This window comes from Chelonoidis abingdonii, chromosome 4 (assembly GCF_003597395.2).
Source record: "Chelonoidis abingdonii isolate Lonesome George chromosome 4, CheloAbing_2.0, whole genome shotgun sequence".
Classification (NCBI taxonomy): Eukaryota; Metazoa; Chordata; order Testudines; family Testudinidae; genus Chelonoidis; species Chelonoidis abingdonii.
Window position 1 is genome coordinate 24,428,533 of NC_133772.1, and position 26,498 is coordinate 24,455,030.

Here is a 26,498-nt window from a genome sequence, read left to right on the forward strand (position 1 = left end):
CCTAGCAGCCCCAGCCATGGGCCAGGTCCCCATAGCGCCAGGTGCTGTACATTATATAGTAGGTATATTACAGTAGCACCTACCAGCCCCAGCCATGGGCCAGGTCCCCATGGCGCCAGATGCTGTACAGACACAGAACAAAGAGATACCGCCTGTCCCAAAGAGCATCAACCTGAGTCACTTTGTCAGGGCAAAAGCCAGCACTCACATCCAGCTGGCTCCTAGGCTTTAGTAGTTCCAGAACCTTCCTTCCAGCTTCAGCCCTCTCTGACCTGGGTTCCTGGAGGCAGAACTGGCCTAAGCTCCTGTACCAGCCCACGGGAAAGGACCAGAGTTGAGAGTCTGCCTGTTTTCCCTGGCTGAAGGCGCTCCGCCCTTGAATCTGTGCTTGCGCATTTACGGCTGATTCTCCGAGGTGCTGAGCATCCCCAGCTCCCCTTCCTAAGCCAAGACCACATCAACACTTGAAAAAAGGTTTTTATTATTGTAGCACCAAGGAAGCCAGTCCATGGCACACAACCTCATTGTGCTAGGCACTGTACAACCACTGAACAGAGATGGACTCAGCCCCAATGAGCTTACAGGCTAACACGTGTGCACTAGTGTGTTAAAATCCTAATGTAGACAGGGCATGTTGTCATTTCAACACATTAGCTAGGGAGCCTAGGGTTTACCTCCACCTGCTAATGTGTTACAACAACAACTTGCCTTGTCTGCAATAGGATTTTAACACATTATGAACACACCCTCTCCCAGTGGAGACAAGATGTTGGAGGGTATCAGTGTTATGGGCTTTCAGTTCAGCACATTTCATGAGCGCTACAAGCCTCTGCTCCCCCACTCCCACCCCAACAACACAACAGGTTAACGATGGTCAAATATTGCCACACCCAGCCTGGGCATTTGTCAGTAGCTCACATTCCTTCCTATCAAAGGGAAATTCTCCTCTCTCCTTGTCCAACAAACTCGGGTGTTTGACAAATGCTGCGGTTCCCTGCAGAAACTCGGGGATCCATTCACTTCTTTGATCCCCCTCCTGAGTCATTCCTCCCGGTGTCTGTCTGTCTCCTGAGGCTTTTACAAGGGAGCATCTCCCTGTGCCAGGATGTTTGCTGCACTGAGCAGCAGGTGTGAAGCCAAAGATCCCCAGGGGAAGGACTTGATTGCAGGGTTCCGTGTCAGCAGTCTTTTAGCTGCGCCGCCATCCCAACTTGTGTCGTGGTTGCACAATTCCGACTGGAGGGGTTTTGGAGGTGTCTGTGGCTGGGATAACAAAGCCCTTTTGTTTCCACCAAGGGTACCGAGTGTGGAATTTAAGCCCGGGGTTGATTTCACTGCCTGAGCATCCTTCCACGGAGGATTTCCCTGAGCCGTCTGTGCCAAGAGCAGCACTGATTGCAGTTCAAACAGAGCCTGACAATCTTTTCCATTAGGTCCTGTTCAGCAGCCAATGGACAGAGAATGTGTTTATGTCTGGGGCTCGCAGGCCTTGCCCGGAAGTTTGCAAGAGCTGATTGGAAACTGGAAGCAGGACTAGGGGCCTCTTGCAGGTCTGATTTGTGGGCTGGCGAAGCTGCTGTGGCAGAGACTGAGCTGAGCCTCTGGAGAATTCTGGGACAAGCCTGCAAGACAGTTTTTCCTCTTTCCTCAAAATACACCAATTTCACTCCACCGTGATTACTGCACAACGCAGGCACCAGGAGCTCCCAGAAAGTCTATGGTGGGACAGGGAATCGGACCTGGGTCTCCCAAGTCCCAGGTTAGCGCCCTGACCAGTGGGCCCTCCTCCAACCCATTCTGCTGGGGGCCCTTGAAGACTAATACTTGCCTTTAATACTCAGACAGGTGTGTACGGTATCCTAAGCCAATCAAGAGGAAGAATATGACCATGTGACCTGGCCTTACACTTGGTTGGCCAGTTGGAGCTTCAGTGTTTGCAGCTATCCAGAAAGGAATGGGTGTTTGCATGAGCCCCACCATCAGGAGCTGGTTTGTAAATGCATGCACCCGGATTGGAACCCAAGCTGGAGTGCAGTGCCTCTGAGCTGGGTGTCTTGCTCTGCCCTGGACCCTTGGCCCAGGGTCCTCGTTCACTATTTGCTGAGTAGTCCTCATTTCAAAGCTCCCACTGAAGCCAACAGGCCAGGTCCTGACTCAAGCAAAGCATCCGGAAGCTCTGCCTGAGCAAAGGACTGAGGCTTTGGGCCCTAGACATTACTTAGTTATCGGAAAGGTTTCGTTGCAGTGATATCACCTCCTTCTTTTCTTACCACAGGGAACTTTTTTCCTATTACGAGAGAGTGGGTAACTCAACCGAACCTTCAAGATAAACTCAGATAAGAAGAGAGACAATTGCCTTTGAGGCACCAATTAGACATTTCTGGTGACATCAGCTCCGCGCAAGCTGAAGCAGATATGCACGCGGGTGCAAAGAGACAGCTTCATCACATGACCTAGCTCCTTGCCAGGAAGTGCAGTCTCAGATGGGAGCAAGGAGGCTGCCTCTTCCATGCTCTGCCTGTGCCATTCCCAGATCCTCAGACATAATAAGGACAGCAGTACAGTGGTCTTCCTGGGCACTGCTGCCTTCCTTTCAGCCCATCTGCCGGGGAAATGCCAGCCTTGCAAGAGAAAATGCAGCAGGCCCCACCTGGTTTTGGGATAGGATAAAGTGGGCAAGGCTTCAGCGTAATGCTGCTCATGGTATTTTAGTGGCTTTCTCATTTTCCATAGATCAGAGGCAGTTTAATGTTCTCCATGCTCCTAGAATCAGCAAAGAATCCTGTGGCACCTTATAGACTAACAGACGTTTTGGAGCATGAGCTTTCATGGGTGAATACATGCATCTGACGAAGTGGGTATTCACCCACGAAAGCTCGTGCTCCAAAACATCTGTTAGTCTATAAGGTGCCACAGGATTCTTTGCTGCTTTTACAGATCCAGATTAACACGGCTACCCCTCTGATACTTGACTCCATGCTCCTAAAAAGTCTGTGACTCTGCATTCTGTCTGTGAGACAGTCCCGGCAGATTTATGCACTGTTGTTAAATCTGCCTGTATCCTGCAGTGAGATATGAACTGGGGCAGACAGACAGCAACCCTGCCAGCTGAGCTAATGGAGCGTCCCCCTGGCCTGCTCAGCTGGGGTGCTGATAGGCTTTCATGTACTGTGCAAACATCCGTTTGTTAGGACGGGTTTCTGAAGCCATCCAAGTCTCTGTGGGCTTGTCTACGTGAGAAACTTGCAGCAGTTCAGCGTGAACATTAGGATGTCCCAGTGGTTACAGCACTCACTGGGAGTTGAGAGAGAGACAGAGAGACCCCCGATCATGCTCCTGCTATGTCACAGCCTTTCTAGGTGACCTTGGGTGAGTCACTTAGTCTCTCAAGCCTGGATCCAAAAAAGGGACTTAGGCGTTGTGACAAAAACCACAGGAACAATATTAAGATCCACAAAACCAAGTTAGGCACCAGGGCTCTCTATAGAATGAAGGTGGAGAAGCAGGCACCTTCGAATGTAGTAAACATGTGAGGTGCAGTGGGAGCTAGCCAATGGGAGATGCCAGTGAGAGTGCTAAGCCCTCCCCTGCTCTGAGCTTGGCACCGAAGTCCGGGCTGCAGGGAGGCACCTGGCTCTTCTTGTGGTTCACACACTGGGGGAAGGTAGATATTCAGGCAGGTGCTCAGAGGCCTCCATGCAAATAGCTGTAGGGGAGAAGAGGAGGACCACCCTGATAACCTTCAGTGCAGGGTTTATGGCACTCTCACCTGGGAGGTGGCTGATCCCTGTTAAAATGCTTCCCCCTCCTCTGGCAGAGAGGGATTTGAACTGGGAGTCACCCAGGTCGCAAATGCATGCCATAATCTTCAGCTCAGTGTTATCAGGGAGAGGGAAGTTGGTGTGGAGTTGGGGTGGCCTCTGAACACACCTAGTTGATTGAGCCCCACACGTGACCTAAGCATCCAAGCTCTTGTCTTTCCTGGTTTGTGAACTGCCCTAAGGCTTAGGTGGGAGATAGGAACCCCGGCACCTAGATTGAGGTGCACTGCGTGTGCTCAGAGGCAGAAACGTTTACTCCAAAAACATAAGCACTGAGCAGTTTTAGGTGTCTACAGGGTTAGGTGGTAGCCAGCGGGAGTTTTGTGGAGCACAATGGTGCCTAAAAATGGTGCTGTGCCTCAGTTTCCCCCATACGATGAGGATAATAGCACTGCCCTACCTCCCAGCCATGTTGGGAGGACAAATACAGCAAAGATTGTGAGCTTCTCAGATCCTATGGCATTGGGGGCTATATGAGTGGATACGGCAGAGAGGTTTAAGGTCAGACCTGGTCTGTATTAATATTGGTATAACAGGGCCAATGGTATGTCTACACTGCAGACAGAGGTCTGATTACAGTATTGCAGACATACCTGAGCTAATTGTAATCTTGCTAGTGAATCTGCAGCAGCTTGGGGTTCAGTGTGGGCAGGCCACCTGAGCACTCTCGTGCCACAGCGCCACTGCTGTTGTTGGGCTAGATTCAAGACACGCTGCAGTCACACTTCCAGTTGCATTGTAGACACATCCTCACACAGCCCCAGTGCAGGGGAGTAAAGGACAACTGACCTGACCCCAGGCTCTGAGACGCAAGCGCCTTGCTACTATGAACAGCTTGGGGGATAGATGGCTCTGGTTCTGCTGCATCAGTGATCTGCCTTACTTCTCCTTAATCGAGACAGAAATGTAGGCCCATTTGCTAGCTCTGTCTGTATCGATTTAATGCCTGTTTTCCATAGCAGGGTAGCATCTGCAGCTGTCTCACCACCAACCCTAGCCAGCAGCCAATCAGTGTTTCCCCTCAGTACCACTGAAAGGCAAAGGATGGTGAAATCCCCACACACCGTGTTATCCAGGGCCAGGACTTCCATTTAGGGGACCTAGGCAGTCACCTAGGGCACCAGGATTTGGGGGGGAGGGCATTTTGCCACCCTCGGCGGTAATTCGGCAGCGGGGGGTCCTTCCGCACTCTGGGTCGGTGGCGACAATTCTGCGGCGGGTCCCAGAGCGAGTGAAGGAGCCGCCGCAGAAGTGCCCCGAAGACTGTAAGAGGCTGTCTCTGGCCCGCGGAGTTTACAAACTACATAGTCAAATCAGGTTTATCCTCCTCCTTCTACAAAGGCACTGCCCCAGGTCACACAGGAAGTCTGTGACTGAGGTGGAATTTGGAGCCAGATCTTCTGAGACTCAGCTCATTTCTTTAACCACAACACCATCCTCTGCTCAGGGTACTTCCCCTTATGTTCTGAGGGATCGTCCACCCTCTGTGTCAGTTCTTCCTTTCTTAAGACTTAAAGTTAGAAGGAGACCAAAAAAATGTAAATTCTTTTTCCCTGGAAATTTTGAAAAATGTATAGTCTTTTTAAACTTGCTGTGAAATTTCTTTTTCTATGAAAATGTAATGTGAAAAAGATTAGCTTTTGAAAAACATTTTCAATAAAGCAGTATGCTATGGAGTAAAAGAGATCTGGTTTCCAAATGCCCCCCCCCCAAGCAATAATATTTATTTTACTGAAAATGAAAACATTGTACCAAAAAAATGGCAATTGTTCATTTCATTGTTTAGCCCCTCCTCCTGATCCACCCCACCCCCAAAATACAGACATTTTCAGCAAAACCACACAAAAATTTTGCCACACAAAAATTTGTTTTGGGTTAAAAAGCTAGTAATTGTCCAAAAATGTTTTGATGAAAAATTTTGACCAGGTTTTCTTAAACACAATGTGTGCTTCAGTAAGTTTTGGTGTCCTGATGTCTTGAAGAAAAAACAATGTGCCAAACTTTGCCCTGAATTATACTTTATGTAACTGTGTTAACAGGCTATAAGACAGGACAGAAATTTGTCCATAGTCATTTATTATATCGGTTCCTAGGCAGAAAGACACATCAAACTATCCTGCTTATTTCTTATGGGTAAAAGGGTTAATCTCATTGCAGCTAAGGTGAAGCTGGAGGATATCACTGATTTTTGGTAGATTTTTGCTGTTGGTAGAGTTTGCCCGAAGAATTTTGACAGAACAGTTTTCTGTTGGAAAACATGATTTTGTCAGAATCTAAACATGTCACAGGAACATGTTGATTTCAACAAAATTTTTGACAGGAAAAAGTTGAAACAAATCATTTCGATCTCACTTTTCAACAAGGTTTGGTTTGACTATCACTTTGAGTCATTTCATTTTGACTTTAATATCCAATTAAAAATTAATTTTAATGTTACATTATAGTTACAGATAATATTCTGTAGAATACATATGTTCTACATTTTATATTATGATGTTTTGACATTATCAAAATGAAATGTTTGCACCTTATTGAAATGAAACAGTTTGACATTATTGAAAAAAATCTTTGAATTATTCTGAATGGAAATCTTTCAGAATTTTTGTTCCTGGGGAAATTTGGAACAAAATCAAATTTCAAAGGCAGAATTTCTCATGGAACAGAATTTCCAGTTTCTGACCAGCTCCAGTCATTGGGTTTTCATGACTGTAAAGAGTAGTTGGACTAAGACCTGATCTCCTGTGACCCAGAGAGCATCTTCTGAGATATGGTCTGATGGATGCTCACCGCTGATGGTCCCTCCTTCCTTGTTTTTGATTTCTGAGTCAGGCATTAATATTTAATCCAGGACCCCAGGAATTCAGTCATTCCTGGCTGCCAGCTGTTCGGCACATCTGTATGAAATAAGATGATGGGTCTTAGTCCAGTTACATTATTAGAAATACCATCAGAACTGGCAGTTGGCAACCTTGGGAGGGGCAAAGGTTTGAATGGGCTGCACCCTCAAGGTCCCATAAGAGGTGCTGCTAGGTCATGGTTGCAGCACCTGTCCTGGGCAGTGCTTGGAACGTTGCGCTGTGGCTTTCTCTTGCTTTAATTGCTTTTTACAGATCAGCTCCATCTCCAGTGCTTTCAATTTCTCATGAGTCAGCAGGAAGAAACCCACTTAACTAACAATAGAGGCACATCATGCAACACTGGGTGAACCTCTTACTCATCCACACTGTTTCTTTCCCCCAGACGCCTGGATGCAAACCTGATTTCTGTGGTGCCCAAGAAGAGCTTTGAGGGACTGCCGTCCTTACGTCACTTGTGGCTGGATGATAATGCCCTGACAGAGATCCCTGTCCAAGCTCTCAATAACCTTCCAGCCCTGCAGGCCATGACGCTGGCTCTCAACCTGATCTGGCACATTCCTGACTACGCCTTCCAGAACCTCAGCAGCCTCGTTGTACTGTAAGCTGTCGCCATTCACTGTACATTTATAGGCATTGCACTGTACATTTATAGGCTGTTTGTATTTATGTGTGTGTGAGAATGAGCAATGCCACTCTCTAGTGGCCAGGCCAAGACGATCCGGATAAAAGACCTACTATTGCTGCCACATAAAAGAGATCTCCTTTAGCTCAAATGGTAGCAACCAGTGTTTTGAATTGAGCTGATTTTAAAAATGCTAATTATTAGTCATATGAATTTTTTAAATTGTTTTTCTTTCTACATTTTCCACAATTTTTTTCAGTGTTTCAATGAAAAACCACGACGTTTTCATTTTCTGAAAACTGGTTTGTGTAAAAATGTTCTGGTTTTGCAAACCGAAACTCCACATATTTTAATGAAAATGTGTACCAAAAAGTTTCTGGCTTTTCATTTAAAAAAAAAAACTGGAAAATTTCTACCAAAGTTTCTACAAAACTTTTTGGTTTTTGTCAAAAAGCCTTTTTTTGTTGGAAAGAAACTTTGACCAAAAACGTTCCTAACCACTCTGCGTTTGGGAAGTGACATACAACAGTTCTGATCTCAGCACTGTGTGTGTGAGAGAGATGAAATGATCAGTGGCTAGGGGGCTACTATTCTTTGTAATAATTCTAAACCTACTTGGTACTTTCTAGATTCTTTTTACTGTACAATTGGACTATAAAGACATAATTTACATTATACTGAACAGTCTAGGAAAATGATACTGCTTCCAATGACTGCTCCTTTCCAGATGGAATACATTTATTTCACAGGCACTGAGAAACAGTAAACACTCTACAATCTGTAATTATATGGCAAACGGATGCCGTGTAATTTCATACTGGGAAGCATCCCTTACATTAACTGAGGGCTTACATGTTATTTGTCTTCTAAATGGAAACTTACATCTGCAAATTAGTTGGCAGTTTCTTGGTTGGTGTTGATTAGTAAGTTAAAGTGTAATTGCCAAGTAGCTCAGAACCCCTCTGTCAGGGTTCCTTCCCCACTCTGAACTCTAGGGTACAGATGTGGGGACCTGCATGAAAGCCCCATAAGCTCTCTATGTACATGCAATAGTTGCAGGCTTGCTTATGGGAGGTAAAATGGAGTGCTACATTAGACAAGTGTTTTGTAGCCAGCGATAAAGTATCATCAACGTTTGGTGCTTAGGGAAAGCTTAGCAACTGCTTAGATCTCAGAAGAAAAATCGTTTGCTGAAGCAGTATAGAAATATACACTTTTCAAACTTTTATTAAATATTGACTTCAGCTGCTTAGATGGAACATAAAATCACATTGGGGAGAAATACTAGCAACAGCTTGAGAAATGTCAGATAATCAGTTTGTTTTTACACAGGATAGGACTGAATGTAGTCATCCCAAGGCACTTACAGTCATCAGTTCAACCACTAGTGATGCCATTTGGCTTCAACTGCCTTTCATAGAATCATAGAATATCAGGGTTGGAAGGGACCTCAGGAGGTCATCTAGTCCAACTTCCTGCTCAAAGAAGAACCAATCCCAAATAAATCATCCCAGACAGGGCTTTGTCAAGCCTGACCTTAAAAACCTCTAAGGAGGGAGATTCCACCACCTCCCTAGGTAACCCATTCTAGTGCTTCACCAAGCTCCTAGTGAAAAAGTGTTTCCTAATATCCAACCTAAACCTCCCCCACTGCAACTTGAGACCATTGCTTCTTGTTCTGTCATCTGGTACCACTGAGAACAGTCCAGATCCGTCCTCTTTGGAACCCCCTTTCAGGTAGTTGAAAGCAGCTCTCAAATCCCCCTTCATTCTGCTCTTCTGCAGACTAAACAGTCCCAGTTCCCTCAGCTTCTCCACATAAGTCATGTACTCCAGCCCCTTAATCATTTTTGTTGCCCTCTGCTGGACTCTTCCCAATTTTTCCACATTCTTCTTGTAGTGTGGGGCCCAAAACTGGACTGTTATCTCAACCTCAAAAGCATGCTGCTCTCATACTGGGAATCCCAAACCTTGGGCAGGAAGAAACTTCTTCGCTATGGTAGGAAAACAGAAGAGTCCTTGACCACAAGACAGAAAGGAGCACCGTCCCGCAGATGGCTGGATATGGGAGTTGTGTTGGAGCCTAACCAGACATTGTGGGAGATCATTCAGGATTTTTGTGGGGCTCACAAGTGTCCCGCAGAACCAGCCACACAAATTGCCACCATGCTCACGGCTTCCCCGTGTCGGCACCTAGCCCACAGAAGATCTGATGCTCCCCTTGTGCCCCAATCCATGAGACGCTTTGCTCCATGCTCAGCCTCAGACGAGGCTAACAAGCTTTCTGAAACCTCAGCAAAGAATCGCAGCCCACCAGCCAGTAAAACTTCCCCACCATCATGCAAAGAGCATGTGCCTGTCCAGGTGTGAGTGGGCAAACTTGCACATGCAGGGAGAAGAGAGGCTAGCCGCTGCCATAAACTTAAGTACCCTTCTAGTCTGGGAGTTATTTAACATAAGCACCTGTGGGAGAGGGGAGCTAACAGCAGATGTGGAGGAGTACCAGGAAAAAGCTGTCATTTATAGGCTGATTAACGCTCGCAGACGCCCCTCATCAGCAGTTTTGTAGCTGAGAACACGACCTTCCCAGATGCAGCAACGTGCTTTCCTGCTCTGCACACCTTGGGCCTTTGGGAAAGACACAGCTGATCATCTGGTGATAATGGGATGAACCCATAGCAAAATATACCTGCTTCAATCTGGAATAAATTAGGGGCTTCAGCCTCTGCTTATAAATTACACTCCCAACTGAGGAATTCCCTGACCCATTCCCATTTCTGCTGCAGGTTTGTAACAAGGGTTGCAGAGTGTTTTGAAAGCAGGCCCCTATGTAATCACTCCACCATGCGTCCCTTCCCTATCTTTGATAACTGCAGCTTCCTTTGCTGTGAGTGTTAGCGCAGTGATGTTGAGGGCTGGCTTGTTTGATATGGGGAAGGGGAGGGGGGGGTGAGGGGGTTGGGAATGGGACACTGAGACTTTCACTCTGGAGTCTGACCCAGCATGACGGGGACAGAATGTCACTTAGCATCTGTGAGTAGGGCTGGTTGAAAAAATTCCATCAAAACTGGTTTTTTACTGAAAATTGGGATTTTTGACAAAATAAAAAAAATTTTCATTGAAAACCAGAAATATTTCAATTTGGATATGCTAACACTGTGCATCATGGGAATTATAGTTTATCATAGAAATGTAGGACTGGAAGAGACTTTGGTAGGTCATCTGGTCCAGGCTCCTGCTCTGAGGCAGGACTAAGTATTATCTAGATCATACCTGACAGGTGTTTGTCTAACCTATTCCTAGAAACTTCCAGTGACGGAGTTTCCATAATCTCCCTAGACAACTTGTTCCCATGCGTAACTACTGTACCCTCACAGGAAGCTTTTCCTAAAGTCTAACCTAAATCTCCCTTGCTACAATTTAAGCCCATTACATCTTGGCCTGTCCTCCATAGTTAAGGAGAACAATTTATCACTTTCCTCTTTAAAACATCCTTTTATGTACTTGAAGACTGTTATCATGTCCTCTCTGTCTTCTCTTCTCCAGACTAAACAAACCCAGTATTTTCAATCTTTCCTTGTCATCTTTTCTAGACCTTTAATCATTTTTGTTGCTCTCCTCTGGACTTTCTCCAGTTTGCTCGCATCTTTCCCGAAGCGTGGTGCCCAGAACTGGACACAGAACTCCAGCTGAGTGCCGAGTGGAAGAATTACTTCTCACGTCTTGCTTTAGTTACGTCATGTCCCCATTCTCCTCTATGGGCTGAACTCCTAGGCTGGACTGCATCTTCCAGGATCCGCCAGCACCAGGGACTCCCCTGACACGCTGCCTCCCCCGCTCCTTGGAGCATCATGAACGTACTGCAGGGATTGATTCAGTGGTTAGGAGAATGGCTTTTCCTGGTGGGCACCATCTCTTACTTTCCCCACGAACCCAGCCAGAAATATCTAACCTGCTGCCTTTCCCTGGGGAGAGAGATGGGAGGCCACAAAGACAAGCCCTGGCTGCGATTACCCAGGAAGGGATGGGGAGACAGACTGACCAGGCTGAGATGGTGTTTGCCACCAGGGCACCTAGCCTGTCACTCCAGGCAGAGAGGTCCTGGCTGTGCTTTGTTCTTTCAAAGGCCTAATAAACACAGAGCAGAGGGTGGAGCTCAGTAAGCCTCCGGCATTTGTGTGGGGAAATCTGGTCTCTGTCATACCACACCATGGCTGCATTTCCTCATGTCAGCACGACCCTGAGCAGAGCAGCTAAGGGTGACTGGGCCATGACATCTGAGCTGCCCTCTATCTCTGGAGCTGGTAGAAGGGCGTGCTTCCATTGCCGTGCTGCTGGCTCGATAAAGACCACAGGCTATCCTGCTCTCAGTCACAAGCGGGGAAATTCCTCTGAAGTCACTGCAGATCTACAGCAGCAAAAGCGATGCCAGGACCCCTGCCCCCCGGAACCCTGTCTTGTCACATGGCCAAGAGTACTCAACTCCATGACAAACAGCCTGACTTAGGTGCCCATTTCCTTGGTATCAAAGGTTGGCCTTCAGGCTCGCTGTGCTTTGCAGTGAGTGAGCTCTCACTCAACCCCTCTGCTCTTCAGCATGGGAGGGATGAAAATGTGGCAGATGTCACTCAAAAGTGGGTGAGAGGAACTGGAGCAGCAATATCGCATACCCCCAAATGTTCAGAAGTCCCTTCAGGAACATGCTGCATATTCAGGGCCCCACAGGCTTTGGGAAGTTGTGGCATGGGGGGGAATGGGTCGAATCAGGGATCAGCTGATCTCTGTGCCGGTTACCTCCTGGTGGTCACCTGGGGAAATACACCCTTCTGCTATTACTACCAGTAGGGTTCTGCTCTGTGAAGCGGGCTTGCTTCATGGTCAAGAGAGAAGGCTTCCATGTTTGAGAGCCCAACTGGAGGCACAAGGGGCCTGATTTCCAGGGAGGCGGGGGAAGCTGAGCACCCCCAGCTCAAGTTGACTTTAGTGGGAGCTTTGGGGACCCAGCACCTCAGAATATCAGACCCTCAGTGTCTCAAGCTAGGTTCCCCAAATTTGGTGTCTTCTGATAAAATGGCCATTGCATTGGTATGTATCTCTGTTTTGCCATCTGTAAAGTGGGGTTAATGATCCACAACTTCGTAAGACACCTTTGAACCTTTAGTATTAAGAAAATACATTGCCTAGAGCATCTGGGCTCCATGTCTTGGCATTTTAGTCTACAAAAGCTGCTTCTCTCTCTCTGAGGGTTGAGCACTTTTCCTGGAGAAAGGTGAGTTTCTATCTCTAGTGCTCATAGAAGAGATTAATAGCACTCTCTGAAATCCCCAGCTGTTGTCAATTCCAGCTGATTTTATTCATCTCCAAATGAGTCTAACCACTGCTACCCACTGCTCGGGGTTGTCCAGGTGAATTTGCACAGTTCCCGTGACCAGGTGCCTCTACTGATCTTGGGATTTTGAATGGGTTTTGGCCAAGACCAAGCCATGACACTCCCCTATGTTATCCAAGATGTTCACAGTGCGTGGCGAGATCCCAACTCATTTCAGACTTTGAATTCGATCCAAAGCAATGGAATACAAGTGACTAGTGGAAAATGAAGCTAGTCACATTGATCCTTTAAGAGAAAAAATGGAAACATTTAGAAATGAAAGTGATGGAGAATCCACCACTTTCCTTGGTAGTTATGTGCCAATCGTTAATCATCCTCACTGTTAAAAATTTGTTTCTAATTTGAATTTGTCTGGCCTTAACTTCCAGTCATTGATGAGAACATAAGAACGGCCAGACTGAGTCAGACCAAAGGTCCATCTAGCCCAGTATCCTGTCTTCTGACAGTGGCTGGTGCCAGGTGCCCCAGAGGGAATGAACAGCTTCAGGCAAACAGAGGCTGGGGATACAATCACCACTCTCACCATTGATTCTTGTTCTGCCTTTCTCTCCTTGATCCAAGAGCCTGTCGCACCCCATATTTTCTCCCCATGAAGGCACTTACACACTGTGGTCAAGTCACCTCATGATCTGATTAATAAGCTAATCAGATTGCATTTTGTTAGTTTCCCACTCTAAGGCATTTTTTCCAGCCCACAAATCATTCTTATGGCTCTCCTCTGCACTCTTTCAAAAATTTCAATGTTGTTTTTAGAATGTGGACACCAGAATTGGATGCGGTATTCTTGTATTGGTCCCACCAAGGCCATATGCAGGCTTAAAATCACCTCCTTACTCACTACTCCCCTGTTTATACATCCTCAGGTTCTTAATAGACTGGTATAATTGGCACTAATTCTTTCCCCGTTTTTTGTAGTCGTTGCACTTAATAGGCAGAACGACCGAGCTGCTCTCTTCCCTGGAGACTTCCAAGTGGTGGGGGGAGCCTGTACTGCTACTGTCTGTGCTGTGCTTGTTGCTAGACACAGGACTTTGTTCTCCAGGGATTCTTTCACCCAAAGGAAAAGGTATTTGAAAATAAGAACGAAAAGGAAAACGAGACAATTTGCCAGAAGACTTCCGCAAGGAGAATTTGGAATAAATCCTGTTTTAATCGGGTGCAGGGCTACAGCCTGTTTAGAGAGCTTTTAATGAGATGAGAGACCCCCGTTGGGAATTGCTATTTGTTCTTTTTTGGAGGCAGGTGGCTCCTGTAATTTTTTCCTGATGTGCTTTTCCAGTTTCCCAGACTGCAGTGCAGTCACAGCAGATGCAAAGCTGTCTCTCGCCTGGTTGCTTTTCTGATGGAGAGAAACATGTTCAACAACAAATCACGCCTCTTTTCAGCAGGGTGCATGTGCTCATCTAACTCCACAGGGGAGGGAGCCCATTTCAAAGTGCAGACAGCCACAGTGATGCATGCTACTCACATGCCAATATAAACTCTCAGTGCTCCTTCTGGATGCCACGCCAGTGGGGAGACCAACTCTGACTCCTCAATGAGTTGGATCCCTGTTTCAGGCAGATCCACTGGATTTTCTTCTGCTCCATCACTTGCAAGTTGAGCTATTGTAACCCTGCGTGTTACAGGTCCCCCTCTGTGCTGATCCCCAGAGGATACGATCAAAGCTGCACCCTGAGAACCTGACACGCTAGCTCAAGCTGTAGCACTCATGCTTCAGCTCTGGAGGCTTCAGCTCAGTCCCAAGTGTTCTGGTTGCTGGGCAATTACTCTCCTCTATACAACTTGAGTCTCGAGAGCTGGGAACATTTCGGGGTTCTCAGCATGCCTGGATGTCTCCCTTTTTCAACAGCCTCTGAAGAACCATGCACCCAGCATATGCCAGCAGCTAAACAAGAGTTGGAGAACAAGCTTTCTGATGCCCCTGTTGGCTGCAATTTCTTTTCCCCTTATTTATTTGGATGGTTGGTTTTTTGTCTCGTGGTCTTTTACAGATAGATTTAAAAAGTTGGGTTTGATTCCCCTGGTGCATCTTTGCTGGTTTCCACTGGCTGAGGTTCTGGACCTTACCGGGGTCAAAAATCATGAATAGCTAGGATTGGATTTTGTTTTGTGTAGATTCTTATGTCCAGGATGGACTGTGCTCTAATTAATCCAGAAGTTAATAGGTTAGAGGCAGCAGTGCTTAATTTGTGCCAGGGCTGAGCCCTGGCACCTCTAGGGTTGGCAGCTCAGAGCCCCGGAACCTGTGGGCTTCCCACATCAGTTATGAAAATTAAAAAATGGCTTGTGCCCCAGCACCTCTTACATTACAAATTCAGCACTGGGAAGCAGGAACCACTGGGTGAAAGCTCTGGCCTGTGTTACACAGGAGGTCTGACTAGGTGATCATAATGGTCCCTTCTGGCCTTGGAATTTATAAGCTGAAATTGACTACATGTTTGGTAGGAGAGTTGGGCTCAGGTGAGCCGTGTATGCCAACAGCAGTGCTCAGGTGAGCCAGGTGTGCCAATGGCAGTGTTCAGGTGAGCCAGGTGTGCCAACGGCGGTGCTTAGGTGAGCTGGGTGTGCCAATGGCATTGCTCAGGTGATCTGTGGGTGCCAACAGCGGTGCTCAGATGACCTGCATGTTCCAACGGCAGTGCTCAGGTGAGCCAGGTGTGCCAGTGGCGGTGCTCAGGTGAGCCGGGTGTGCCAGCGGCGTTGCTCAGGTTCTATTCATCAAGGCCCTGCTAATGCCAGGAACATCTCGCAGGATTTCCTCCCCTTGCCATCAGGGAGCTCAGCCCCATTCTTAGCTTTCTTTCAGCATCCTGAATCCCACATAGAGCTTGATGGGAAATATTTTCCTCTGTGAGAATTTGTGAGATTTTGCCCCATGATCCTGGCCTGCAAAGAGTGATGCATGTATTTGTAAACAGGCAGCTAAAGTTTGTCCATTGACTTCAGGGGGAGCAGTATGGGCAGAAAGGTTTCTCATGGAATTGATCTGTTAATTTTGTCAAAACATCCCCCCAGAGAGCACCATGTATGTGCACAGGAGTAAAATATATCAAGTCTCATCAAACCAGCTGTAATTTACCAGGCAGAACTGACTCTCTGAGCCGGGCTTGAACTGACAGACACTGGAGAAACTGCAATTCCACTTGCTGAAGTAATTTGTTTAACATGGATAGGAAGAGGGCAGAAGGAAAGAAGAGTTCATCTCTTCAATTATTTTCCATTCCAGCTCGGACTATGAGTCAAAGTCTCCTGTGATTGTTATTTCAGTGTTCTCCGGTAGCAACCGCTAGAGTGAAGGCCGGGCTGCAGTTTCCATTATAACCCCGCTTTTTCAATCACTCACAACTTTCTCTACTACAGCAACGACAAAAATATGTCTTTGGGGCTTGGAATTTTCTTTGCTTGGTCTCCAAATATCTTCAGCCAAGTTTAAGCAAAATTGGCTCAGTGTTTGTTTCATTCCTCTTCACTGATATGAATGAAACTGATGGGATCCTGCATCTCAAACATTTCTAAACCTAGACATTTCCAGTCAGGCTTCATTTCTGGTCCTAGTGAATGGCCAGGTTGTGCCACCTTTACTCACATTCAGTCATCATGATGGCACATCCCAAAGGGATGTCGCCTCCGTGGAGATGGAGTGCCACCTGGATCAAACTCTATCTAGGACATTCAATGGTCTTACTTTACCTTACTTCTCAAGTAGTCCCCTTGAAATGGATGGAAGGATTGGATGAGAAAGCTGCTACCTAACAGAAGTGAGGGAATCAGAATCTGGCCCCATAGGAGGAAGATTGCTGTTTTTAAAGTCATGAATGTTCCAAGTCAAGGCATATTCACATGAGTGGGTGAGAAGACATTACCTATTTTTTTTCTTTGTGATGCCCTGTAAAGGTGTAAAACACTGCCCAGGATGCCTGTGTTAAGACTGCCTGAGTTGAGAGAGGATCTGTAACAAGACCTTCATTTCCTCAACCTGTCTATCCAAATGAAAGCTCTGCATTCTGTACGGCTCTCTGCCAGCCCCTCCTAAGGGAATGCTACTTAATACATCATGTGCCGGGCCTGGAAGATGAGTAATTTGAGGCAGGATCCCAGGGGGAGCGAGGTCCACAGCTGAGGACCCATCACATCTGGAGCCAGAAATGTTGTCCCTGCTATCTGAACTGCAAGCCCTGTCTTTTCTGTTTCCTCATGCCCATCCTTGTCATTTCAGATGAACACATGCACTATAGGATTGGGGTTCTGCTCTGTACCTCACTCCTTTGGCATCCCCCATCCCTGGGAACATGCATTGAAGCACTAGCTACAGTCGATCCAAACCTTTGGCTTGGCAAGTGCAGTATCCAAGTTCAGAGGGACTCAAACGACTGGCGTCATCTTGGTGTGAAAGCCCAAAGTGATGTAAGGGCAACTTGATCTGAAAATGCCCCATAAAATTTGATGGAGGAAACCATCTGGACGTGGAACATATTTTTTTGTGACAAAGAGAAATAGCTCCTCTAATCTCCTGACTTGGATTTTTATCTAAATCTTTCTTCTCCTCAGAGAATCACAATTGATCCAAGTTTTCTTGCAGCTGCTTTTTGCTCTCCCCCACTTACCTCTGGGAGCAGCCAGTAAATTTTCCTGTACTGCCCCACCCCCATGCTTCCCCCAAATCTGTGTGTTCTCATCAGAATGACTAGATGGAAATGTGCTTCTCTAGGAGAGTCGAACTGGTTTCCAAACTATGCTCCGATCATCCCAACCCTCCATTTAACTACCACATAGAGCCTGCCTCCTCCCCGGCTCATAAATCCTCCTGCTTTTACCATGGAACATTTGGCACCGGGAAGCTCAGTGATGCTGCCTGCGCTCGAATCCAGGTGCACTGAGAAATTTTTTTTCTGAGCCAAGGCAGATTTAGAGCAAGCACAAGTAACGCAAATATCATTGATCCACCTGCTAGAGCAGCCCCAGGCCATTTTAAAGAGGCTGTATTATAGGATACAATAGGTTGTGTTCCAGAACACAGACGGGGAAGAGACTGACCATAAATTCTGTGGTAATAGATTAATGCTTTATGTCACAGCAGATACAGAATCTGTCTGCATCTGAATTTGAGGGGCTTGGTATTTATCAGGGGCGAGGACCCAGGCACATAAAATGGACCGATCTACTGAAGTGGAACACGGAATATTCTGTCCCCCTGAGCTGCTACTAGACTGGTGAGTCCTTACTCATGTGAGAAGCCCAACTGGAATCAAGGGCACCACTCAGGTGAGCAAGGACTCACAGTCTGTCCCCTTAGCGTTGCCTTCTCTGCTTCCCAGCATGTCCCCGGGGCCCAGGATCCATCTGTCTGGACTGAAAAGATCACAGGAGTAGGATTCTGGAGCGCTATGCCTTGTTTCAGCCAGCAGGGGCACTCACTGACTGGAATGGGAGTCAAGTGGCTAATACCCATGCACACACTCAGACAGCCGCTGACAACTTGAAAGGAAGAATCCAGTAACACAGATCCTGGTTCTGCCAAAAATGAAGAGAGAGGCCTGGCCTGCGCTTAAAATGTAGGTTGATCTAGCTCCAGCACTCTGAACACTGTAACTATGATGCCCTTGCTGCAGTGTAGACACAGCTAGGCCAATGGGAGACTGCTTCCATCGAGCTAGCAACTATCACTGAGGGAAGTGGTTTTCCTAGAGCTTGTAAGCTACGTCTACACTATGGGGTTGTATCGGCACGGCGGCAGTGACATAGCTCTGTCGCTATAGTCCCTGTAGTGTAGACAGAAATAACATACAGAACTTCCCAATGGGAATCCATGGGACTGTACCATGCCTGGGGTCTCAAGAACAGATGTAACACTGGAGACTTTACTGCCCTTTCAATAGGGATGGCACACAGATCTCCAGCAGCAGAATTAGCCCAGATGGACTTCATAATGCACGGGCCCTCGAGCATCAGAAATAACACACACAGTGCACAATACGTGGCACTGGGACAAAAGACAATGAAGGGAGGAGAAAAGCGGGTAAGATTTGCTGATTCAGTGTGGATAAGGCACATCAGAATGTCATGTTAGCCACTCGGCTCCAGGGTTAGACATTTTTAAAGCATTAAACTGAAGATAACCTTGATTGCAGTCAAACTGGAGTAAATCCAGAAGTCTAAATCTGGAAGTATTTCCATCTTTCTGCAAGCGAGAGATAATAAAGCTGTGACTGTAGACATCATGGCACTGAACTAAAAGACCAAGACTCATGGGGCTCAGAGGTTTTATTTTCTTTGTTTCGAAAACACTTCTAGGTAAATGCAGCCTGGATTCCACTCATGCACTGAGCTCAGTGGGGCAGGGGAGGCAAATGAGGACAGGGCTTTGGGCCATAGTCATTGTAACATTCATTGCAGAAGAAGGTCTGTGCTTAGTCTACTTGTATCCACCCATGGGGCCTAATACTGTGAATGGTTGTTGAAGGTGCTCAACCAGATAGGGCCCAACATGAGTTAGCCATGTTGGCTTGAGCTTTTCAGAGCCCAGGGCTTCCTAGTAAAATGAATGGGATTTGGGCATCCAAGCCCACTAAGGAGCTTGGGAAATCTCTGCCTTAGATCCCACAGTGAAGCGAATTGCACGGGAGGCGTGAGCGGGGCAGGAAGCTCTTTTGTCCTTGTTGCAGTTGTGCAGCTTGGCACTGAGTGGTTGTGCAAACTTGAGTGTCATTTACCAAGAGGCGTATGGCAGGAGAGGCAGTTCACAGGATGGTGTCCCAGAAAGGGCCAAATTAGAGATGGTGCGTGGGAGGGTGCTGAGCTGCTGTAACACATGCTATCTTCTAGCCCCAAGTGTCTCAGCGACACTGGCTTAGGCCCCTCCAGCTCGCTCAGACTCACTTCTGTGCCTTTCTCCTGAACCTCCACCCGGAGCATATGTCCCCTTTTCCCTCCACCCCAGGCACACCGGGAACCTGCATCACTCGGAATGTAGGCAGCTCTCATTTCAGCAAACGAAGGGCCGGCAGGCTCCTTACCCCTGACCTTTGGGGATTTACCACAATGGACCAGGCAGTAATGCGTGGTTTAAAGACTTTTCCATGGTAAAGGGAAAAGGAAATGCCTGAGTAAGGGCTGGAACTGGGCCTATTGTGGTAGAGATAACGTTAGAGATAGCGGAGGGCAAACCCACTGACTAAGAAGAAAATAGGCCACTGAGCACTGGCTTTATGCTGTATCATCCACCTCAGTGGTTATCAACCAGGGATCTGGGGCCCCCTGGGTGGCTGCAGGCAGGGTTCAGGGGTTCCGCCAAGCATGGCCAGCGTTAGACTCACTAGGGCTCAGGGCAGAACGCCAAAGCCCAGCTGCTCAGGACTGCAGCCAGGGGCCCCACCACCCGGGGCTGAAGCCAAAGCCTGAGCAACTTAGCTTTGCGGTGGGCCCTGTGGCTTGGGCCCAGGCAATTGCCTGGCTTGCTACCCCCTAACACTTGTCCTGGCTTTTATATGCAGAAACCAGTTGTGGCCATGGAGTTTTTATAGCATGTTGGGGGAGAGGGGGCTCAGAAAGAGAAAGAGAAGGAGAACCTATGATCTACCTCGCTCTTGTCTGCTGCACCCTGTGGCCATCCTGAGAGCCTAGTGGTTTAGCGACTCTCTGCAAGGTGCCCTTCATGCGCAAAGCAGCACTCAGCTCTCTCAGCGCCCCTGCGCCATCCCCGCTCAGGGGCTGCTGGAGAAAGGCCAGTTGAGTTCGGCCCCATTTAAACATCTCCATTTTCTCTGCAGGCACCTGCACAACAACCAGATCCAGAGCCTGGGGATCAACAGCTTTGAAGGGCTGCACAGCCTGGAAACTCTGTGAGTGGCCCGTTTTCTCTTCAGCAGGGAATAATGCTCGTTTTCTCTTCTCTGGATCCCTGCCAGCTTGCTAGCAGTGGAGCCAACATGGGTGCTGTGTGTATCCATGCCAGGCCCAGGGGCTAAGTGCAGCTCAGGTGCATGGGGGATGCGGAGTGTGCCTTGGATGGGCGTTCCAATTAAACATGGAGTTACTAGAAGGAGGTGGCGTGTTTTGTAGCCTGTTTGCTGCTTCGTGTTATGTTATTTTGCTTCCTTGTAATGGCAGCCCCTGGAGGAAAGTGCTTTGAGGCTGAGCAATTCCATCCGGTCTCATAGCCCGTTAGCTGCTCTCCAGCTCCACTAATCCCCTACAGACTGCAGGGCCTGGCATGCATACAGCTGCAAACCAGGTTGGGGAGCCAGACCAGGCCCCTAAACACACTGGCTACAAGCCCATGATCTGCTGCTCGGCCCCGGTCTCTTATCCCATCAGTGCCCCCTGAGTACGCACCTAACTTGTCACCAGTCGTCAGCCTCAGCCACCCAGCTGTCAACACCTCATATGCCAGCTCTGCTCACTCTCCCACCGTCTGGAAATCGAGGCTTTCTAAGGGCTCTCAAGCTGGACACCCAAATATGAAGGCCAGTTAAAAAATCAGTGTCCGGGGTTGAAAAATCTTGGCCAAGGTATTTTACAAGCATTTTATGCCACCTGAACCACTTCAAGGACTGTTTTTTGGGCAGGTTGTACAAAGCACAATGGAGCCCTGTTCTTGGTTGGTCCCTAGCCACTATTGTAATAACCATGATTCTTATTAATAATAATGATGATGAAACAGACAAATTCTCCTGTACAGTCTGTCCTGCGGGCAGGCTAGTATTGGCCTAGACTCCAAGGTTCTTATAAGTCAGGCATGGATCTGTTGTAGGACAGGAACTCCATCAGAAAACAGGACTGCTCCTAGCTACTGGCCCTGGGGTGTTGCTGAACTTCACGAGAGAGCATAAAGCCTTGCCTGGGAGGAGTCCACTCGGCTGCCCTGTGAATGGCCCAGGTTTAATGGGCCGTGCAGTGGCTTCATGTGAAAAACAAAAAAACAAGCAAATAAATCCAGGCTCCATAATGTCTGAGCAGGCGGCTTCTTGCCGTCAGTTGCACAGAAACTTCTCCCTCTGTGCTGGCCTTGGGCAGAACCCAGCAAAAGAAGGGGAAGGAGATGGGAATAAACAGAGAGACGACGTGTCCTGTCGTAAAAGTGTCACTCAGAGAGACACGGTCTGTTCCGTGCTCAGTGGGAAGCTGCTCAGATACTGCAGGCAAACTGCTGGGCCCAGATCATCAAAGGTATTTAGGTGCCTAACTCCCATTGGGGCCTAAATACCTTTGAGGAGCTGAGCCGTGGTCCCTAAGTGTGGTCCCCAGAGGGCTGGGGGCAGGGCAGTCTCAGGAAACATTCTCTCCATGGCATTTGGGCCGACAGAGCCCGGGGCACCCAGAAGAGGGAGGAGGGTGTTAGACTTTGGTACTGGTGGCTTGGTCTCCTCTGGATTGCCACTGGAGGTGCCTGTGTGTACTTATAACGGAACCAAGAGGCACTCAGTTACCATGGCAGTGGGCGTGGGGTGTGTACCAAGAGAAAGAGCGGCTAGGTTAGATTCTAAGACAGGCACATTATAGATCAGTGAAAGGAAGCCGAGTCGCACATGGGGTGAGAGGAGGCCACCATCAACGTGACGTCTCCGCTGTCTGAGTGTTCCATGTGTGTCCCTCACCATGGCATCTGATCACCAGCCCGGCCTAGGACCTGCTTATGGCAGTTCTTTGTGTTCAACTGTTTGCTTGGACGATGTCAGTGTAGACTAGATGGAACCTTTGCTTCATGGATTACAGCTTCCCCAAAACCCCCTCCGCCCAAAACATAACACCCAATGTAAAACAGAGGGGGAAAGAATCAGAGACCAGTTGGGAGAAGAGAAATCTCTGTGCATACAGCTCATTTCCCACTGTCTGGGGTTTATGTGTGTGGTGTGTAAAGCCAGGGTAGTTTGCTGTGACGATTGCATGGCGGAGGCATCAAGGCATCTCGCATTAATGGCCAAGAGCCGCCCACTGGTCAGCCGGCTCCAGCTATGTCATTGTCCAGATTCGTTTCAAGCCCCAGGTGACACCTTTCCTTGGACTGGCATGTGCATTGCTCTAGATTCTCATCTCCCTTCAGGCAGCACCGTGGGGACAGAGTCTAGCTGTAAAGTAGCCAGTGGAAATGGGAGAGGGGTGCTCCCTGCTGGCACATATCCCCTAGGAACCACATGACAGTGGCATATGTTACACCAGCCTCCTGCTCAGGCCAACCTGGGGTAACCCAGCCCAGCTGGCATTCTGCCCCCTCTCCTGTGCAGAACTCAACATCGGGGGGGAATAGATAGTATCAAAGTCCAGGAGACCACTGAACCTGAAAACAGGTGCAGCACGGGACTAGGCTGAGCAAGCTCCTACCACTGTCCTTCCCCACAGCTGGGGGATCCCTCTCTTTGTCTCCCTCATCTCCTGACGCCCCAGGGAATTACCAGTCAGGCACCACCTCTGCAGCTGGAGTGTCGTTGCTTTGTCAACTGATCCCAAGAGCCCTCTTGTTGCGTCTCCTCCTTTCTTCCAGGCTCCTACCTGGTGCGCAGGAGTGAGGATAAGGAGTGTGCCCAGAGCTTCCGCCCATCCAAACCCCTTCGCTGTTTCAATCACAGTTCCTGAGTGCACCACTGGGGGGCACATCTTATCCCCCAAAGGGCAGGGCTGGTCCATTGGCACTGGCACTGCACTCCACAAAAGGGGTGTAGCAGTGGAAGCCCACGCCTTGCGCTGTGGGGCGCTATGGGAGTGTTCTGTGATCTGGCCACTAGACCACACTGCCTCCCCTTTGTACACCTCCTTTAAACTTCTTCCTCTTGCCGCCAGTGCAGGCTGGGGATATTTTGCTAATCTCACATGTGGTCTTTAACCTATTTTTCAGTATTTCGTGGGCCAAATTCTGCTCCCAGTTATTTTATGGGTGTAACACTAGTGAAGTCAATGAGATGGCCAGGGTGTTGCTCAGAGCAGAATCTGCTCCGGTGTTTCCAAGAGGTGTGTTTTATTCCATTGCGGATATGGAGCTATGTGCCCTGTTGTTATGGCTATTACTTGTAAAGCTCAGCAGGGGTAAAGACATTTTGGGTGGGGTTTTCAAAGAGACTGATGGGAGCTAGTTACCCAGCTCCCAGAGCTGGAGATTACCCACCACGTCTAGACAGCTGGGTTGGCCAGGACAGGCAGGGAGAGGGATTGTACTTTGTAAAATACAATCAGATCTTTAAATGAGCAATTCTCAAACTGTGGGTCGGGGCCCCAAAGTGAGTCACGACCCTATTTTACTGGGGTCATCAGAGTTGGCTTAGACTTGCTGGGGCCCGGGGCCTGGGGTCCAAGCCAAAGCCCAAGAGATTCAGCCCTGGGTGGCAGGGCTCAGGTACAGGCCCCCTGGCTGGGGCTGAAGCCCTTGGGCTTCGGTTTTGACCCCTTCCCCACCCGGGGTGGTGGGGCTCAGGCTTTGGCTTTGCCCTGCCCCTCCCCGCCATCTCCACCACCTGGGGCGGTGGGACTTGAGTGGATTCAGGCTTTGGTCCCCACTCCTGGGGTCGTGTAGTAATTTCTGTTGTCAGAAGGGGGTCGCAGTGCAATGAAGTTTGAGAAGCTCCGTTTTATATTCAAGAGAGAAATGGCTCTGATTGCTCTGTGCAGTCCCTCCGCAGCTCGGAGCCGGAGGCATTCAGGAATTCTCTTCTACGTGCCCAATCTGTGCACAGACGAATCACAGTGAGAACTCCCTTTGGGCAGAGACTGCTGGAAAGAGGTAAAGAGAAAGTGAGGTTGTGAGCTCCCCTCCTCTGCCAGCCTAATGAGTAGCGCCCAACAGAGCCAGGGCAGCCGTGCATTGCCCCCTTCACAAGGGGTGTGCAAATGGCACGATAGAGCAGCAGCCCCCCTATCCCAGCTGCTCAGGAAGGCGCAGACACCAAAACGTGGCAGGAGAAAGCGGGTAGATGAAAACATTTGCCCCACAGCCTTGCTACTCTGATGTTGGTCTATCTCCAGTTATTACCCTCGAAGGTTTTCATGTGAGCCGCTTACTAGAAGGGTATTTTCCCCTCTGGCTAGCCCAAACCTTCATTATTTAGACATCTCTCATGCAACATAACAGGAGGGAAGATAAAACCTTTATCTCTCATGTGGTTTGGCATCCGTTCCAAGCCTCTTGGAGAAACCCAGTGAGGCGTGTCTGCTAAGACTCCCAAGGAGACCGGGGGTAAATTGCAGAGCTCAAGAGATATTATGTGCCACATTCTTTATATAGCACCTTTGGCATGAGTATGAGAAAAGAGTAGTATTCCTTTAAATATGTTGTCAGCCCTCTAATGGTGCTCACTGTGTTCTAGAAGCTGTAGTTAGACCTGGCATATATATTGTGTATCATTAGTAAACACAGTTATTTGGACTCCACTGGGCTGTGAATTTTCTGCTTGGTATGATGCTGTGTGCAAAAGCTGCCTCCTTTAATGCCAAAGAGCTGGGCAAGAGTTACTAAGAAAACAACGAACCACAATAGGAACAGCAGGGGGCGAAAGCCAGCAGCTGGTAGCTCCCCCTGCAAAGGCACGGCTGGGTTATGAGGAGAGGAGAGTGCAGAACCATAGGGCAGGAGGCTTTGGGTTGAGCTGGCAAGAGGAGAAAGAAAGGAGCTGAGTGGCGCTAAGGAAAACCAGGAGCTTTAGAAAGAGCAGAAGTGAGGAATGTCAAAAGCCAAGACACCAGCCACAGTGTTAGCCTGGGTAGCAAGTCCCATTGGCCTTGTAAAACATACCCCAGAATGTACCGCGTTTGGGGCTGTAAAACACAAACCGTACAGCAGCGGAGCGATGCACACACGTTAATTCAAGTTTCAGTCCCCCCAGCCCAATTCTGCTGCTGCTCATCCCCACGCCCCAGAGCAAAGGAAGCGTCTCTTGTTTCTACAGGGACTCATTGTTCTTCACAGGAGCCCACATTGTTCTTCACAGGAGCCCACAGGGAGGAGGGCAGCTGAGGGAGGGGAGAGATTTTTGCCTCCATCCTGTTATGATTTTGCCACAGAGAAGACAAAGCTTCTTAGCCAAAGCTGCAAGAAGGGGCATTTGTGGCCCGTGATGCCGGCTCCCATCCCATCCGTGGCAAGGAGATGGGTTTCGGCAAGCTGGCAGGGCCTCTGATACGCTAATAGGGGAGAGAGGTGGCATAGCAGGGATTCCAGCATGTCTGCGAACTTGGATGCCTCTCAACTGAAAATTAGCTTTGGCTGGAGCCCTCAAACGGCACCGTCTGACAGGGAAAGGGGCTTGGCTCTGGCGTGCCCACGGGCCTGCGGAGCTCATGGGCCTCCCTCAGCTCCCGGCTTCCTTTACACTGCAAACCGGGCAGTGGCTCTGCACACCTTGCTGTGCGTTATGGCTGGTGCTGCAGGCTGGCCTCAGGGCCAGCTGAGATCGGGGCCCTGTTGCACTGGGCACTCCCCCAAAGAGCTCATCCTGGAAATAGACCTGGCAGGCAAAGCGAGGGGAAGGAGTAGGTCACTCCATCAGAGCGGTGTCAGGTGCCATGGCTCTCTGGGGGAGGGATGAGCTTACTGGACAGAAAAGGGAAGGGAGGCTTAGCAGAGAGGGGAAATGCAGAGTAGGGGAGCAGAGAGCATGGTAGGAAGGATAGTTCTCAATGGGTGTTTGCAGAGCACTGTTGAAGGGCTACAGAAGTGACCTGAGAGAGAGGGGTATCATAAGCCTTTCTCCCAAATCTGGACCTTAGCGTCCACAATCTGGGTGCTTAGCATGAACCCTTCTAAGCTTACTTACCAGCTTAGCTTTGATCTCGCTGCCACCATCCAAAAATTCCAGGGTTTTGGCCCCCTCTGGTCTCTCCCA

At 48.6% G+C, this 26,498-nt stretch overlaps 1 protein-coding gene across 1 annotated transcript in view; it reads left to right on the top strand.

Moving 5' to 3' along the window:
• Positions 1-26,498, top strand: part of LGR6 (leucine rich repeat containing G protein-coupled receptor 6) — a 118,620-nt gene that overhangs the window by 37,440 nt on the left and 54,682 nt on the right. Inside the window, exons 3-4 of the mRNA XM_032791871.1 lie at positions 7,062-7,277; positions 20,460-20,531. Coding sequence (XP_032647762.1) covers positions 7,062-7,277; positions 20,460-20,531 — 288 coding nt within the window. The remainder of the gene's footprint in view (positions 1-7,061; positions 7,278-20,459; positions 20,532-26,498) is intronic.